The sequence below is a fragment of the Gracilinanus agilis genome, chromosome 2, assembly GCF_016433145.1.
Source record: "Gracilinanus agilis isolate LMUSP501 chromosome 2, AgileGrace, whole genome shotgun sequence".
NCBI lineage: Eukaryota > Metazoa > Chordata > Mammalia > Didelphimorphia > Didelphidae > Gracilinanus > Gracilinanus agilis.
This window is the reverse complement of record NC_058131.1, coordinates 539,131,947-539,148,664: the sequence shown is the minus strand read 5'-3', so window position 1 is coordinate 539,148,664 and position 16,718 is coordinate 539,131,947. Positions and strand designations below refer to the sequence as shown.

Sequence of the window (16,718 nt, the reverse complement as noted above, 5' to 3'; positions counted from 1 at the left end):
TTAAGACAGCACATGGTGGTCACATGTTAATGGGGATTTTTTTTTTTAGTCCTTGTTATGTGAATATAAAAATTAAGTCATTATCCTTTCCCTAATAGTGATCACTTAAAAGACAGAAAAAATACAAAGATTGCTTGACTTATCAGTTCTGATTCTTTTTTCTGTTCTTTCTCCAGGTACAGTTCGGGTAACAACAGCTGCCCATCTTGCCCTACTGGTAGCCAAAAATGTTTCCTTCTTTCCCAGTAATGTGGAACCATTTGCTGAGGGCAACATTGATGTGTGGTGGATTGTACATGATGGGGGGATGCTCATGCTCTTACCATTTCTACTTAAACAGCATAAGGTACACCCAGGCAACCTTTAGGCCACTCTGTTTGCTTTTCTTTCTTGCCTACCATTTGTCCAGTCTCTTTAGCCTCATCCCTCTTCTTTGGTTTGAGTGGAGCTTTTGAGACTTAATTCAAAATGGGCAGACATTACCCCTGATTCAGAAAGTAAACCCTTCAGTTCATTTTCCCCTTTCTGAAAATAGTTATTTTTATATTTTGTATCTCCCTGTCTCTTAGGGAAATAAAAGCAACTAGTAGAAAGAGGATGGAAAAGTTCTTTTTATCAGAATCCTTAAGAGAAAAAGTTAGCAAAACATCCATCCTAGGAAAACTTAAATTATTTACATTAAGTAGGACCTTGAATACTAGAATACACAAGTATCAGTGTTGCTTATCTTTTTGGTAAGATTAGGTAAATTGAAAATTTTCAAAAACTAGATTTTATGTAATGATTCAAATAGCCATTACATTAAATTGTACAAAACTGCCATTTTTCCTGTAGTAAGACAATCTTTCTCATTTTTGCCAGAATTTTTCTTCAATAATAATTTTGTTTGTAAAGGCCTAGTTAATTTGTTTGAATAATCTTAATACCCTGCAGCTATAAGTAGGATGTCAAGAATGAGTATCATGGTAGAACTATTTCTATGGTCTCTATCCTATTGCTGTGTAGAAGCTCCTGTTTTCATATCTCATGATTGTGTGTGTGTTTGTTTTCCTAGGTTTGGCGTAAGTGTGCCATCCGTATCTTTACAGTAGCTCAATTAGAAGACAATAGCATCCAGATGAAGAAGGATCTGGCTACCTTCCTGTATCACCTCCGAATTGAGGCAGAAGTGGAAGTGGTAGAGATGGTGAGATACTAGAGTCTGAGGAAAAGAATGAAAATTGTCTCCATTTATCCCCAACCTCTGAACCTCCAGTTTTGGTAGTATCTCTGTTTCATGGACCTGTTCACAATGATCCAGGAATGTTGATAGCTGCAGCAAAACTTTAATGTCCTAAACAGAATATCTTTTTCCTCCCTTTTTTTGGTGGCTCTATGTTTTTGCCAGTTTTTTACCTGGTGGATTTAATTTTATCACAATTTACAGATGCCTGTTTTAAATGAACATATCTTGTTTTATTCAAGCAATTAAAAGAACACTAGCCATGTACCCTGTGTTTGTGTCAAAGAGATACCTGCAGTGATTGGGGTAAAGACTTACCAGGTCCAGACCATGAATGGGCTTTATACCTAGATTGAACATTGATTTAACTATGTAGCTACCTTTGAGTAATTTACTCTCTCTTCTGCTATTAACTGGCCCTTTAAGATCAGGATGGGAATTCAGTTGACCACAGTTATTAGTTCATGGGAATTTAGGTGACCACACAGTTAAGCTTTCTGCCTTCACCACCACTACTAAATTTGAAACACAGAAATGAATTAGTTTTCTTTTTCTCTTTTGTACTTACTGCTTCCTCGGCATGGTATTTCCCTGGCAGCACGACAGTGACATATCAGCTTATACCTATGAGCGCACTCTGATGATGGAGCAAAGATCTCAGATGCTACGGCACATGCGGCTCTCCAAAACAGAGCGAGATCGAGAGGTAAGAACCTTGCATCAATTCCTTCTTATTAACTGCATGAAAATTTAGCCACTGAGCAGATGTGGCATTTCATTTTATTCTCAAAAGGTGGCAAATTCAGGAGTTAACAGTCTCTTCCACTGCCCACTATGGAGTCAACTATTCAGACTATTCTTCTGTGGTGTTTGGGGTAGCCATTAAGTGAAGGAGGGATCTTTTCTTGACCTCTGGAATTTGTGCAGATTTAAGATGTGGGAAAAAATTGAACATGGAATTATATTCATGTTGGACCTCCCCCAGGCACAGTTGGTGAAAGATCGGAATTCAATGCTACGCCTTACCAGCATTGGCTCTGATGAGGATGAAGAAACAGAGACCTATCAGGAAAAAGTGCACATGACTTGGACAAAGGACAAGTACATGGCATCCCGGGGACATAAATCCAAGACATTAGAGGGATTCCAGGACCTGCTCAACATGAGACCGTAAGCTTCTCAGTGAGATTAATATAATAACTAAGCTAATAAGAGAGCAATACGTCTATCCTTCCTTATGAAGTAATTCAAACATCTAGGCCCTTAGTGTAGCTCATAGCTCTCTTTACAGATTGCTTACAAATTTTCAAGGCTTAGAATTGTTTTCTAGAATCTGTCCTCTAGAATCCCAACACAAACCAAAAGTAATAAAAGAGAGTTTAAACATCTACTAAAATTGAATCCTGCCACCAGACCCCTGGAATAGGACCACAGATATTCATACTCAATATCATGATCTAGTTGAAAATGTACTCCTTTTCTATATTTTTAATTTATTACTATTCCTAAATTCATGAACAGCTAGATGTCCTACTAGACAGAGTGCTGAAGTCAGGAAGATATGAATTCAGATTCAGCCACTTATTATAGGCTGTGTGACTCTGGGCCCTGTTTGCTTCAGTTTCCTCATCTGTAAAATGTATTGGAGAAGAAAATGGCTAATTACTCCAGTATCTTTGCCAGCTGAACTACAATGGACACTACTGAAACAACTGAATAATATTCCTAATTCATGACAATTGACAGTAACTAATACAATTGGAATTGGCTGATTATGCCAACTATTTATCCCTTAGTACTTACTGCAAACCAAAAACCTTTCACCAAAGCTTTTAAGTTTTGTTTGGAATTTTACTTTCTGGTTAAGATGCTGTTGAGCAATAAAAAAAAAATAGCCTGGTATTTATCAACCTTTTTCAATCTGACATGTTACTTTGAATGGGTATTGGATCACTGGATAGTCCTCTCCCTACATGGGATCTGGCCATCTACTAACTCTCATCTGTCTAAACATGTAAAATAAAGGCTTAAAGGATGGAAAATGTATTATGGGATCATCACTTTAGACCAGGAAGGGATGTTAGAGGGCTGCCTACTTTGCTAATGTGACTTGGTGAAGGTCATAGAGTTTGTAGGTGTCAGAGATGGAATCTGTATCCAAATTCTTTGACTACTTTCCACTGTGCTTTTTACACTGTACCTTAGCTAGTCTCAGAAAAAATGTCTGAAAGACTTGCAATGGTGTTTAAATCGAGGTAGAAACAAAAGATTACTAAGAACACATAGGCATCTACCATGCTCCCTTTCCCACAAAGCTGTCACTGGCAACAAACTGCTGATAAAAAATTAGCAAGTGATGGTGAAAGAATTTAGGGTGTTAACATAACTTAATGTCATTATATATTGATTGGGAAACTGAATTGCCTACAAAAGTAGCCATAGGCATCTAGATAATCCATGAACTGAGTAACTAGTGCTTGAATAATTTGGCATTTGACTTTAAATGTATTGTTTCCCAGCTTGGAATTTATGGTGATATAAAAAAGATACAAACATGGACTATCTTTCCTTTAACCTTTCTGTATTTTTAGGGGAGATGGACAGATCAGTCTTGCTGTTAAGATATAAATTTTGGTTTTTAATTCCCCAATTATTTATCACATGACTTGAAATATAATTTTTCAACTTTTGTAATACAGGTCTGTAAAAATAGGTAAAGGAGATTTATTACTTGACCAGGGGAATGCTGGGAAAAGAAACTAAATGAGTAATTGAAATCTTTCTTCTTTTCTCCCCTCTTCTTGCCTTTTTCCATCCTCTTCCAGTAAAGCTGGCCTTGGATCATTTGGAAGCAAAACAATATATTGCCCTAAAATCTAGAGAAAATTAAATATGGTATATTTCTGAGGTGCTCAGGAGAAAAAAGCAAGAGAAGTACAAACTGGTGGTATAATATCAGCTCCAAATTAGTTTTGACCCCATTTACCACATTACCATTCTCCATACAAAGGCCATACAAATTGACTATTTAAACTAATTTCTCTCTCTCCTAGACTACCTCTATTTGTGTTTTGTTCCCTCCCCACAGGGATCAGTCTAATGTGAGGAGGATGCACACTGCAGTAAAACTGAATGAGGTGATTGTCAACAAGTCCCATGAAGCAAAGTTGGTATTGTTGAACATGCCAGGGCCACCGCGAAACCCTGAAGGTGATGAGAATTGTATCCTTTCCAAGTGCTATATTCTTTCCCTTGGACATAGATATGATGGCTATGTGACTAAAAAATAATTCAATATGCTCCAAATTCTTGTCTCTGCTAAAGTTATTTAACAAAGACTTATAAGGTGGAGATTTTATAAAGCTTTATATATCTGAAGGAAAACAGTTCTTTTACCCATCTGCAAACAAGGAATAATTGTTTTGGATACCCTGTGGGCCTTCAATATTCTTTGAGCCCTTTACCCACTAGATCAACTCACTGGGAGAAGATGCAAGAGCTTTTGATGGGGAAGGGGATATGATAGAAGTCACATCAATATTGGAAACTTGTATTAAAAATGTTGGAGGGAGCAGCCAAGTGGCTCAGTGGATTGAGAGCCAGGCCTAGAAACAGGAGGTCCTGTGTTCAAATGTGGCCTCAGACACTTCCTTGCTTTGGGACACTGGGCAAATCACTTACTCTCCCCCTCCCCCCATTGCCTAGCCCTTACTGCTCTTCTTCTTTTTTTTTTTTTTAACCCTTAACTTCTGTGTATTGGCTGATAGGTGGAAGAGTGGTAAGGGTGGGCAATGGGGGTCAAGTGACTTGCCCAGGGTCACACAGCTGGGAAGTGTCTGAGGCCGGATTTGAACCTAGGACCTCCTGTCTCTAGGCCTGACTCTCAATCCACTGAGCTACCCAGTTGCCCCGCTTACTGCTCTTCTGCCTTAGAACCAATACACAGTATTGATTCTAAGAGGGAAGGGAAGGATTGTAGAAAAAATATACATTGGAGGTTCATGTTTCAGTGAACTTCTGGATCTTATCATTGCTGTTTAAGAGTGAATATGAAAGCACAACATGGGGAAATCCACAACTTTGAGGTTTCCAAAACACATCCTTTGTGTAAAATGGGGAAGATGTCCAATATAGGATTAGAAGGTGACTAGATTCCCAAATTGTTCCTGCACAGGACCAAATTAGATCCATAAGTCAGTTCCCCTCTAATCCTAGCTGGTAAATCATGATATAATATATATTGCAGTTCTGCAAAGACAAAAAGTCTTTAGGTGTCATGACACAAAGTTGAATGTGCTAATGTTCTGGTTGGCTCCTTGACCTATTTGTATAGATATGGAATTCCTGGAGGTGCTTACAGAGGGCCTAGAGCGTGTCCTCCTTGTACGAGGTGGTGGCAGTGAAGTGATCACCATCTACTCCTAACTGCATCTGATATGTTCTGCTTGACCTAATCCTCTTCACAGATTTCAATAATCCACAAAAAAATCTCAGATGATCTGGCACTTTATTTGCTGCCATTCCCAATGGACGAGAGGGCTGTTTTCTGTACACGTGACACTGAACTTTTGCGGAGCTGAGCCTCAAGACCTCCTCTTCCTGTACTTTAGTGCAAAAGGAGTTGGAGTTGCCCTTCCTCCCACTTGACCCCTACTCCTCCTTCTAAAAGATGCAAGTCAAATGAGAAGTGTATAAAATGCTTTGTAACTAGAAAGCATTATATAAATGAATTATTCCCTCCTCATCCATGAAATCTAAAAATCTTGTCATTGCCCAGTCTAGGGTACATTACCATCAGAAAGGAAAAAGAGATGAGGCAGAGAGGAGCAAGGATCAAAGGGTGAACTTAAATAGGACAAGATGCATAGTCATTTTGCTTTGGGCAAGACTGAAATTGCAAAATGGATCTCAGAAACCTTTACTCAGTTTTGATCTCCTGAAGAAACTTTGAACTCCAGGATGTGTAGTCCAAGGATGATGCTCGGAGAAGTATAACAACATTCCAACAGAAAAATCCACAGCCACAAGTATATGGCATCTCAGTATCTCTGTAACAAACCCATATGGAAAACTTTTTCATCTCATCTTCAGTGCTGTTATCGCTTGCCTTTCAAGTACATCTTGTGGTACTGCAAAGAATGAAACAAACCTATATACAAAGCCCTTTCTGGAAAAACTTAGAGACCCATCCCCAATAGATGCTGCTCTTTAGTCTGATCCCAGGTTAAAGCATGTGTGTACAACTTGTGCACACTGAATGTTTCAATTTCTCCAAACTTAGCCCATTTTGTGGTATTACTGTAAGGCAATGTTACTCTGGAAATTACTTTTTAGAAAAGGAGTGTTATCTAAATGATGCAAACCCCAGCTAGCTGCTCAGACTGACACAATTATAGTCCATGGATACTTAGAGATGAGTGACGTGGGCAAAATAAGCAAACTTGCAAGTAATGAGAAATTTAACTGGGCTTCTCTCACTTTTCCTCTCACCCTCTCTATTTAGCAGGCACAGTACAGAACCACAAAGGCAAAAAAATAGGGAGATTGGCTGATTTGCCTTAAGGATTAAATAACTTTAAGATGGGCCTATATTATTACAGTAAATTCAGCAATTGAATCGAAAGTTCTGGTGCCATACCTTAATCTACAGTGCCAAAGTCACTGCATTGCTAAATTCCCCTTCCTTCCTCCTCAAGTGACAAAGAATATGAATTGACATTGGCCTTGCTTAAGAAGTTCCAGGTTCCATTGTGTGGCCTGGTTTTTTAAAAATTAAGGTGAAGTAGGGAAATCAATAGCATTGCCCAGATAATTTAATAATTAGCTTTTTGTTTTAGGGTGGGGAAGGACATTGCCATTTCCTTCAATTTCCTCCTTTACTTTGATTGTAAAGACCTGGCTCTGGGCTTAGAGATCAATCAAAAGCCTTGTGGTTGCCAATTTCCTTTGTGTTCTCAGAATGGTATGAGATACTAAAGTCATTTTGCAAGTTAAATATTCTTACTTTTTTTTTTTAATTTTGGCCAATCATCAGATGCTTCCAGGCATAGGAATATTTATATAAGATTTAAATATAAGATGACATGGACAATAATTTCAGAGATCCGAAGTTAGCCTGAAACCTTTCTGTTACAGATTTGTAACACTCCTACTTTGCCTAGACTTCATGGCCACATCACGGAATCAGCTGTTACATAATTAATCTAAAAATATCTCTTCTTTTCTCACTCAGTAGCATTTTACATGAGTCCTTTTAGATTCAGAATGTGCAACAGATGATTCAGCTAGTTCCATGGATAGAGAAGGCAACCCTTCATTATAACAAGATCACTAGTAGCTACACACAAATTAGAATAGTAAAAACAATCAACTATAGTTCCTTTCTTCCTTAAACAGGACAAGGTATTAAACCAGTCTTGGTTCCAGTTTCTTCCTCCAACGTGTCAGGAAAGAAATGGTAGTGAATGTTTATGGCTTATGTTATATCTTCTATTTCTTATTCTTTTCCCTGTCCCAATTTCCTTTTTATAATATAGATTGGAGTTCAATACAGAAGAAAACTCCCTCATTTGTTCTACCCAAAAACCTAGATTTTGTAACCAAAAAGATCATTTCGTGTCCTGATGAGCTTTTTAGTTTATCTGAGCAGCACTCTCCCTACCCCGCAAAGGGTGATGTTTTTAGAGGTCAGGTAGAATGAATTAAACATAATCTAGACAGAAAAATAAAAGACTTTAAGGGAATTCTCCCAGCAGTTTATTATCAAAATATTTTAAAGGTATGAAGGGGGCTAGAGCTTATTTGTATAGCCCCTCTGCATCTATTTGTTTTTTGGATTTTTTTTTAGTTACTGTTACATGGCAGAGTATTGTCCCCTGCCCAGACTCTCATTATTTCTGTGTGGGACATTGTGTGTATTTTGTCTCTTGTGTCCACAAAGTGTCTCTTAATCATTGCAAAGTAGAGCAATACTGAAAACTCCACAAGAGAATGCACCTTAGGGAAGGGGCTGTCTGCTTTCACAGAAGTGAGGGAAGGGAAGAGCCTGCTACCTTTGGAACAAGATCAAATTTGGAGATTTAGCCATAATATTCCCAGGGAGCGTAGTGTCAAACATCCTCTTGCTATTGGTCTCCGCCTTCACTTGCTGAATTAAAAATCATGCTGAGGTGAGTCTTTTATCAGGGGAATGGACACTATTTCACATTCATAAATGCCTCATAGCTTCTTGTGGCAGCTGGGGACTGCCTCTCCCTAAGGAACCCATTCCCTACCCTGTGATGGATTAAAGCACAGTCACCTTCCTCTCCCTAAGTTAAATAAAATATGGCAGGTAGAAAAAGCCCAGGTTCAGTCTAGTATTGACATAATTCATTTTTCATTTTTTCTTCTCATCATGTATAATCTGAAGCTAGCATTATTTTTACAACTCTGCCACAACTGTCTCCAGCAGTATTTGTCCCCTTTAATTCATGTCATTTAGAGTTAGAACCTTTCTTTTAAGGAAAATGGATTGAAGGGAACTCATGCAACTTTGTTTTCTTTTCCAAGAGCCGTTCTGAGCAGTTTAATTTATTGAAAGGAGAGGCTGAAGCAGCTACTCTTTTGTTTACATGGAATTATGGTTTTGATTGTTGTTTTTGCTCTGTATTGGAAACATAAATAAAGTTTTTTACATTATTTTCAGCCAAAAGGATCACTATAGTTTTTCTTTATTGTTAGTTACTCTGTAGAACTTTTACCCTATAAGCTCTGCTTCTTTTTACCTTTATAAAAAGAAATTGCAAGTCTCCAGTGCTGACAGGAGACTTGCAAAGCAGAATAGACTGAGGTGCTACTACTGAAAAGGGACAAGTGACAAAAAAACAAATGGGATCCAGGATGCCAGTTCATGTTTTCCCCTGATCATAACAGTAGCCCACCACCACTGAACTCCATTCTCTGAAAAAAAGAAGAAAATGATAAAGGTTATAAAGGTTATGGTGTAGCTTCTTATTAAGTTCCTTTAATCTTTCACCCCACGTTCTCACGCTTTTCATCACCTACTCAAAAACATTTTCTGAAGTTCCCTATGAGCCTTACCTCCTAAGTTTGGTCTTCTAATACCAACCCTACCTTCTGCCAAATAAGGTAGACGCCCCATTCAGCTAGTGCAGTGATTCCCAAAGTGGGTGCCACCGCCCCCTAGTGGGTGTTGCAGTGATCCAGGGAGGTGGTGATGGCCACAGGTGCATTTGGGGGCAGTGAATAACTGTAAAGAGGTGGTGATAGTATGTGACAGGGGGCACTAAGTAATATTTTTTCTGGAAAGGGGGCGGTAGGCCAAAAAAGTTTGGGAACCACTGAGCTAGTGATTACATCTCAACCCAGGCAAATACAATTTTCTTTTTTCCTTACCTCAGGGGGTTCAATGAAAGCCAACCAGTCTGATGCATGTGTGGGCAGCAACCCCATGGACTGGCACTTATAGACAGCTAAAGCCAACCCCATGAGGTTCCCAATGAGATAAACCAAGCCCTGGAGGAACTTCTGGCTTGAACTCTCCAGCATCTTGAAAGCTGCAATGGCAATGAGAGGTATAAAAGAACTTACATCAGGCAGATCCAAGGTCATCGTAGACTAATATAATACATTCAAGGACATACTAAAACTGGACTACTCGATGAGGAACTGATTATAAGCAATTTAGCTTCACTTCTCAAAGGACTTTGTACCAAATTACTTCAAAGGGGATATCCCCTAGTGAACTGGCTTTTGGACCCCAAAGGCTCTGTGGAAAACATGTGCCTCCCACATTTTGGAGAAGCTAGACTGTGGTTTTCTCTACAGCAAAGCTGCTTAAAAAACACAAAGCATGTCTTACAACCACCAAGAATACTTACTGGCTGAAATGGCCATAAGTGCTTGAATGGGCCGCCAAGCCATCATACACACCATCATAGTAGGAAAGATGGAAATAGTGTTTCCTGCCATGTACATGATGAAAAGGTTCATGGGGATCTGTTTGAGGGGACCCAGAGCAATGTCCCAGCAACGCTAGAAGAAACATATGGTCATTTCAGTTTTATCACTACTGATACCCTCAATATAATGGTTGGTTACCTTCACCAAGGTTTGTGAGCAGGATGCTTTCACTTGGGTTTTCTGCTGCCATCTGAGGATCTCTCATCCAAAGATTAGAAAATAGCAGTAAGAGGCCTAAAAAATTTAGGCTATTTTCCATGAAGTTATCCAGAAATCATTTTCTCCAATTTCATGCTTCAGGAAGGGGGAATAGATGGGTTTTGTCCCCTCTATTCTTGCCCCCTTTTTGTCCCAAGGGATGTCACTCTTAGGCCCAAGTTTTTATTTTATAGGGCCTTTATTTTTAAGGAATTACTCTTTAGACCACTGAAGAATAGTACTTTCTCAAGGACTTCAAAGATAACAACCACCCATGACCATACTCTTCCTATTTCTGTACCTTTTCAACCAAGATCCGGTCTGTCTCCTGCACGCTGGTATCGGGAACTTGCTTGTCCAAATAACCCACTGGATACATGGAATCTCCCTGACCACCTCCCCGGTCACTTCGGCCTCTAAAGAACCAGATCAAGAAGCAGAGGCTAAGGGTTTTCCCAAACTCATCTCCCACATAATCTCCTAACCCACCCTCACCTACCCATCCACCCAAAAAAACCCTGCCTTTTCCCCTAACTTCTTTCTGGGTTAGCATTTCCATCCTCCCAGTCACCCATCCTCATAATTTTGAATCATTTGTTTAAAAAATTATTTTAAGAGGGGCAGCTGGGTAACTCAGTGGAGTGAGAGTCAGGCCTAGAGACAGGAGGTCCTAGGTTCAAACCCGGCCTCAGCCACTTCCCAGCTGTGTGACCCTGGGCAAGTCACTTGACTCCCATTGCCCACCCTTACCAATCTTCCACCTATGAGACAATACACCGAAATACAAGGGTTTAAAAAAAAAAAAGTATACAAAAAAAAATTATTTTAAGACTAGATGGCATCTCCAGGCAGCTAACTGACTCAATGGATAGAGAGTCAAGCCTAGATTTTGGAAGCCTGGGTTCAAATTTGACCTCAGGTATTTCCTAGCTGTGTTACCCTGGGCAAATCACTTAACCTCCCCCCCCCCAATTGCATTTATTCTAAGACAGAAGCTAAGGGTTATTTTAAAAAAAAAAAAAAAAAAAGGAGGAATAGTTGGCACCTTAAGGGTCCTTCTTAGTCCTGATCTATGATCCCTGAGTTTTTAGATAATAAATTTATTGAGTACCTACTATGTACTGTGTTAGGTGCCAGTCATAAAAATACAAAGAAAATACAATTTCTGCTTGCAAGGAGTTTACATTCAAACTGGGGAGGCAAGTAAACATAAAGACATATATAGTATAAAATTTTGTGATGTACAGTGGTTAAGTTTTTGGGAGGGCACTAGCAGTTGGGAAAATAGGAAAAGCTAAATCCAAAATATGGTTCTTCTAGGAAAAGAGGGGTTCAAAGGAGGTAAGGATGAAGTACATTCCAGATATATAGAACATTCAGTGCAAAAACAGCAGGAAGGGAGATGGCATATTCTGTGTGAACAAAGAAAGTTTGGTTTGACCAGATGGCATCATTTGGGAGGAGTAATGCCCACTGAAGTTAAAAAGATAGGTTAGTTGATGTAGGGCTCAAAAGTTTCAGGAAGCCCCTGGAGCCGATTAAGTTGGGTAATCACATGGTCAGATCTGTGTCTAAAGAAATTAATCTGGCATCACTGTGTAAGATAGTAAAAATTTAGGCAAAGAGGTCAGGCAGCTAGGTACACAGTGGATAAAATAATGCATTGGGCCTGAACTCAGGAAAACTCATCTTCGTGAGTTCAAATCTGGCCTCGGAAACTTACTGGCTGTGACTCTACACAAGTCACTTATCCCTGTTTGCCTCAGTTCTTCAGTTTTAAAATGAGCTAGAGAAGGAAATGGCAAACCATTCTAGTATCTTTGCTGTGAAAACCCCAAATGTGGTCATGAAGAGTTGGATATTACTTAACAACAAGCAAGAGGTGAAAATGGCCTGAACTAAAGGTGATACAATCCTACTGATTTTATCTCTAAGTCTCTTATCTGTCCCCTACCCTCCACTGACACAGTAAGCCTCCTATCCTGTAGTCCAGTGATGGGCAAACTACTGCCTGCAGGCCAGAAGCGGCCCCCTGAACTGTTCTATCTGGCTGCATGACATTATTCCTAATCTGACGAATACAATGAGTAGGATACAATACAATGAAACTTCAAAAGAGTTGCCCATCACTGCTCTAGCCTATCCCCTCTCAGGTTCTTCCTTTTTGCCACTGGAATTCATAATAATCTTCCTAATGCAAATTCTATCTAATGCTATCACTCTTCGGCCCAAAATACCTTAGTGGCAGCTAGTAAAGTTTAAATTCCTGATTTGTCTCCCTGCCTCAAGTCTCTTCTGCACTCCACTCAAGGGCTTTGATTCAATAAACTCCAGTGGTTCCCTATTACCTCCAGGATAAAATGCTCTGTTCGCCATTTAATTTGGCTTGTCATAGCCTGGCCCCTTCTTACCTTTCTAGTCTTCTTACTCTTTGCTTCACTCCACATACTCTATGATCCAGGGATATTGGCTGACTTCCTCACAAGTGTTACTCCATCCCTTTTCAGTAGCTGACCACTGGGCCTACAATGTTCTCTCCACCTTTGCCTCTGCCTCTTGGCTTCCTTCAAGTTTTAATCCACCTTCTGCAAGAAACCTTCCCTCTGAGACTGCCTCCGATTTATCAAGTATGTCCATATTCAGTGATTTCATATTCTCTCCCACATTAGAATGCCAACTCCTTGAGGACAGAAGTTATGATTTTTGCCTTTCTTTGTATCCCTATCTCTTAAAGTACCTATAATCATAAATGATTATAAACTAACTAGCAATTAACCCCTTTTGCAATTTGGCTCCAGCTTATCTGTTTTGCTTTATTTCACTTCTGTTTCACCTGAAATTGGCCTAGTGTCCCCTATTCTTATCCTGGCCCCCATGCCTGGAATGAACTCATGCCAGGTATGCAGTAGACTCTTAAATCTTTATTACTGATTTATCATATGTGTATAATACATAAAAATTTTCTATAGAAATGTGTACATAATTTAAATTATAAATGAAATTTGTAGATTTCACTGATTTATCTTGTCCTATTCAATGTCCATCTGTTGAAGTTGCTTCCTTCCTTCAAGGCCCGTGAGATGCCACTTTCCTGAAGTCTTCCCAGGAAGAGTTTAAGTGTTCCTCTCTCCACCAATGTCTCAGACTGTCTTGGCTGGCCTGGCAGGCAGGATGTCCCTCTTCCCTGTCACACTAGGGTGGTGTCACACTAGGGTGGTGTGCCTACGGATAGGTGTGTCTTACTCCAAATTAGCGAGTAGCTTTACATGAACGAGGACAGTGGAGTATCTGTATCCCCGGGGCAAATATAACACAGGGCCAGGTACACAGTAGGCGCTTAATCCCGCGTTTGCAGAATGAGGTCCCTAGTCCCATCCCCTTTCTCCTGTCCCTTCTGGCAGGGAATAAACCTCCCTCGCCCTCCCCTCCTCTTTTCCTCGCTCTTCGCTTTCGCCTCACCTGCTGCCACCTCCCGGACCGCTCAGCTCAATGGCCCATTTGAAACGCCGGCCTCGGTTCGCCACCAAACCTGCCTGGGTTGTCATGGCAACCACCGCTACCTAATGCAGTGGAGAAGGAAACTGACCCGGACTGCGACTCTCCCCGGGATGCACCAGGTTCCTCGACCGCCCTCCCGCGGAGACAACCCCAGAGCTCGAGAAAGCGCCCCGCAAAAGCCTGGGCTTGTGTCCCAACAGCACTTCCGGGTATGCCTGTTGACGTCATTTCCTGTCTGGATCCTAACTAGAACCCAGTGGGTTGGGTTGAATGGAACATGAGAGGGAGGAGAGGGGCATGGGGGCGGGACCCACAGTTTATTAAAGGGACCGAGCTTTTCTGCCTTGTAGCGCCTGATCCTCTCTGCTCCACCCTCTTCCCTTCTTCCCTCTCCCTCCACTCCCTTCCTCATCTACCAGCTTCCCTCACTCCCAAGGCTACCCGCCTATTCCCCTAGTACTTGATTCAATGTGAGTTGTGGCTTATATTCCCGCAACTCCCCTACGTGATGCACACTTAGGAATCGACAGGTCTTTTCTGGTTGCCTGAAGGCTTGTGGATGGGGAATGGAAGACTCTGCTTAGAAATTTGCTAATAAGAAATCTGTGTGTGTGGGAGAAAAAGTACGGAATAGCCGCTTTATATATGTTATGTGGCTAGTAAATACGTATTAATTGACCAGCTGGCTTCTTCCTATTGCCCTTTCCTGTGATACATTCACCTGTCAGTCAATCCATCAATAAATGTTTATTAAGCCCCTACCATGTGCCAGGTACTGTGCTAAGAGCTGGAAATACACATAGGAAAAATAAAGACAGTAACTACCCTCAAGGTGCTTACAATCTAATGGAGTAAAACGAGTCATTGAAATTGAAAAGCAAGAGTGGAGTTGGGTAGGGGCCCATTTGAAACGAAGTAAGGGGGAGACCTAAAAGGGCCTCACAGCTGTACCTCTGCGCTAGCTACTCTACTCCTTTCTCCTTCTCTTATAGCCCTCATCTTCAGTGGCAATCAGTCAGATTTGAAGTGGAGACAGTCAGCATAGTTTATGATTTTCTCTAGCTCCATTCTGCAGTAGATGAATTAGAAGACAAGGAATAAGGTGGAGGAAGCAATCCAGAGTTGCTGCATTTTGTAAGGAAGGTTAGGTAATAGAAGTAGGAAGCAAGAAATTTGATTGTAGAGGGTAGTATGAAGCTGAACTGAATCCCAGAGGGATTAAGATAAAGAAGGAGGGAGAGAGTACAGTGTATAGCCAATTTAGTGATAAGGGCCTGTGAAAGAACTTCAGGGTGCAAAGATCAGAGGTCATGACGAAGACAAAGAACAGGGTTAGAAGGCTTAAGGCAGAGGAAAAGATGAAATAATAAATAATTATGATAAAATAAAAGAAATTTCCATTTCCACCAGCCAGCAGCACACCATTCATACATGGAACCATTGGTCACAGTAAATGGAGAAATTTTGAATGCTGTGGCTAAGTCCCATATGGTGTAGTGCCATGCCATGTCATATGTTGCCATGACACATCATGCCATGCTGCACACAGTATGGCATGCAAGACTATCTCATATATGCCATGTGTGTCACATAACATCAAACATGTATCACACAGTATTGTAACAATTGTTCTCCAAAATGGTTGGATCATTTCACAGTTCCACCAACAGTGTATATGTCCCAGTTTTTCCACATCCCCTCCAATATTTGTCATTTTCCCCATCTATTATTTTAATAATCTTATATATATGAAATGATATCTCAAATATGCTTTAATTAGTATTTCTCTAATTAGTAATTAGGCTATTTCTTATATGACAGTAGATAGCTTTGATTACTTCTTCCAAAAGCTGCCTATACATATCCTTTGACCATTTAGCAACTGAGGAATGATTCATTTTTATAAATTTGGCCAAGTTCTCTATACATTCCAGATATGAGGTCTTTATCCAAGAAACAGTCTCTAGAAAGTTTCCCCTAATTTCCTTCTAATCTTTGTTGGGTAACAGAGGCATATTGTAGTCATATCACTGTGTGGTATATTCATTTTATTGTGTGACAAAGTTGTGGAATTGTGAGACACAGGTATGTTGTGTTACATACGAGGATCAGTGTGTCTCAGGATTGCCATTGTGTATCAGACCTGTCACTGCAATACACAGGTGACATTGCAAGATGCGGGTGTGTCATTGAGTGTAGTTGATGCAGATAGGTTGTTGTATGTCATTGCATGTGTAAATAGCTTTTGCAAATGACCATCTTGTATTGTAAATAGCTTTTGTCAGTAGCCATCTTGTGCCAACTGTAGCAGATTTTAGAATGCCCAAAGCTGGCATGAGATAGTGGAAGACCATTGGAGCACCCCTATAAATAGGAGATCACCCCAAGGTAAAGGGACTCAGTTGTGAGTTAGGTAGGTGGTAAAGGGTGGAAGGGGAAAAGCTCTCCAGGCAAACCAAAAAGCTTCACCACAGATTTGTGTTAGCTGTTTCACTTTAGGAATCTGCTACTTAGGTCAATTGTTCAGTACAGAAATCTGAATTATATTTGATCATCATCAACAGCTAAATTCATCAAAACCATCAACAAAGTCATCTCTGAAGATCAACGGATATCTATAGCCAAGTTTAGTTCAGCTACGAGGCCAAGGTTGCCAAACCAGTGTGGCAGAATTCCTTTCGAGGCTTTTCCCTAAGGGGATCTGCCTAGCTGTTTATCAATTCGTTTTTAGTTTAGCTTAATCCTTTTAACCTCTATCCTCACCCATCAATCCTTGATCCTCACATCCTCAAGATATTCCTGTTACCTTTAAATTAAAATAGTTACCTGTTGCTGA

The 16,718-nt window shown here is 40.3% G+C and overlaps 2 protein-coding genes across 5 annotated transcripts in view; one reads left to right on the top strand and one right to left on the bottom strand.

Moving 5' to 3' along the window:
• Window positions 1-8,891, top strand: part of SLC12A6 (solute carrier family 12 member 6) — a 119,054-nt gene extending 110,163 nt beyond the window's left edge. For all 3 annotated transcript variants that reach the window (XM_044665145.1, XM_044665144.1, XM_044665146.1), the window contains 6 exons: window positions 177-346; window positions 1,055-1,186; window positions 1,821-1,928; window positions 2,208-2,392; window positions 4,311-4,444; window positions 5,556-8,891. In XM_044665145.1, coding sequence (XP_044521080.1) covers window positions 177-346; window positions 1,055-1,186; window positions 1,821-1,928; window positions 2,208-2,392; window positions 4,311-4,444; window positions 5,556-5,647 — 821 coding nt within the window. In that variant the 3' untranslated portion in view covers window positions 5,648-8,891. The remainder of the gene's footprint in view (window positions 1-176; window positions 347-1,054; window positions 1,187-1,820; window positions 1,929-2,207; window positions 2,393-4,310; window positions 4,445-5,555) is intronic.
• Window positions 8,892-9,097: 206 nt separating this feature from the next.
• On the bottom strand, window positions 9,098-14,083 carry EMC4 (ER membrane protein complex subunit 4). 2 transcript variants are annotated; one of them, XM_044665150.1, is made up of 5 exons: window positions 13,844-14,083; window positions 10,686-10,800; window positions 10,105-10,258; window positions 9,620-9,780; window positions 9,098-9,163 (listed from the first exon to the last, which is right to left on the bottom strand). In XM_044665150.1, the coding sequence occupies exons 1-5, from the start codon at window positions 13,927-13,929 to the stop codon at window positions 9,128-9,130; spliced, it is 552 nt and encodes a 183-aa protein (XP_044521085.1). In that variant the 5' UTR covers window positions 13,930-14,083; the 3' UTR covers window positions 9,098-9,127. The 2 variants fall into 2 exon arrangements, with proteins under 2 accessions (XP_044521085.1, XP_044521082.1); XM_044665147.1 differs by lacking the exon at window positions 13,844-14,083 and having other exon boundaries at window positions 10,686-10,966.
• Between the last annotated feature and the right edge of the window lie 2,635 nt (window positions 14,084-16,718).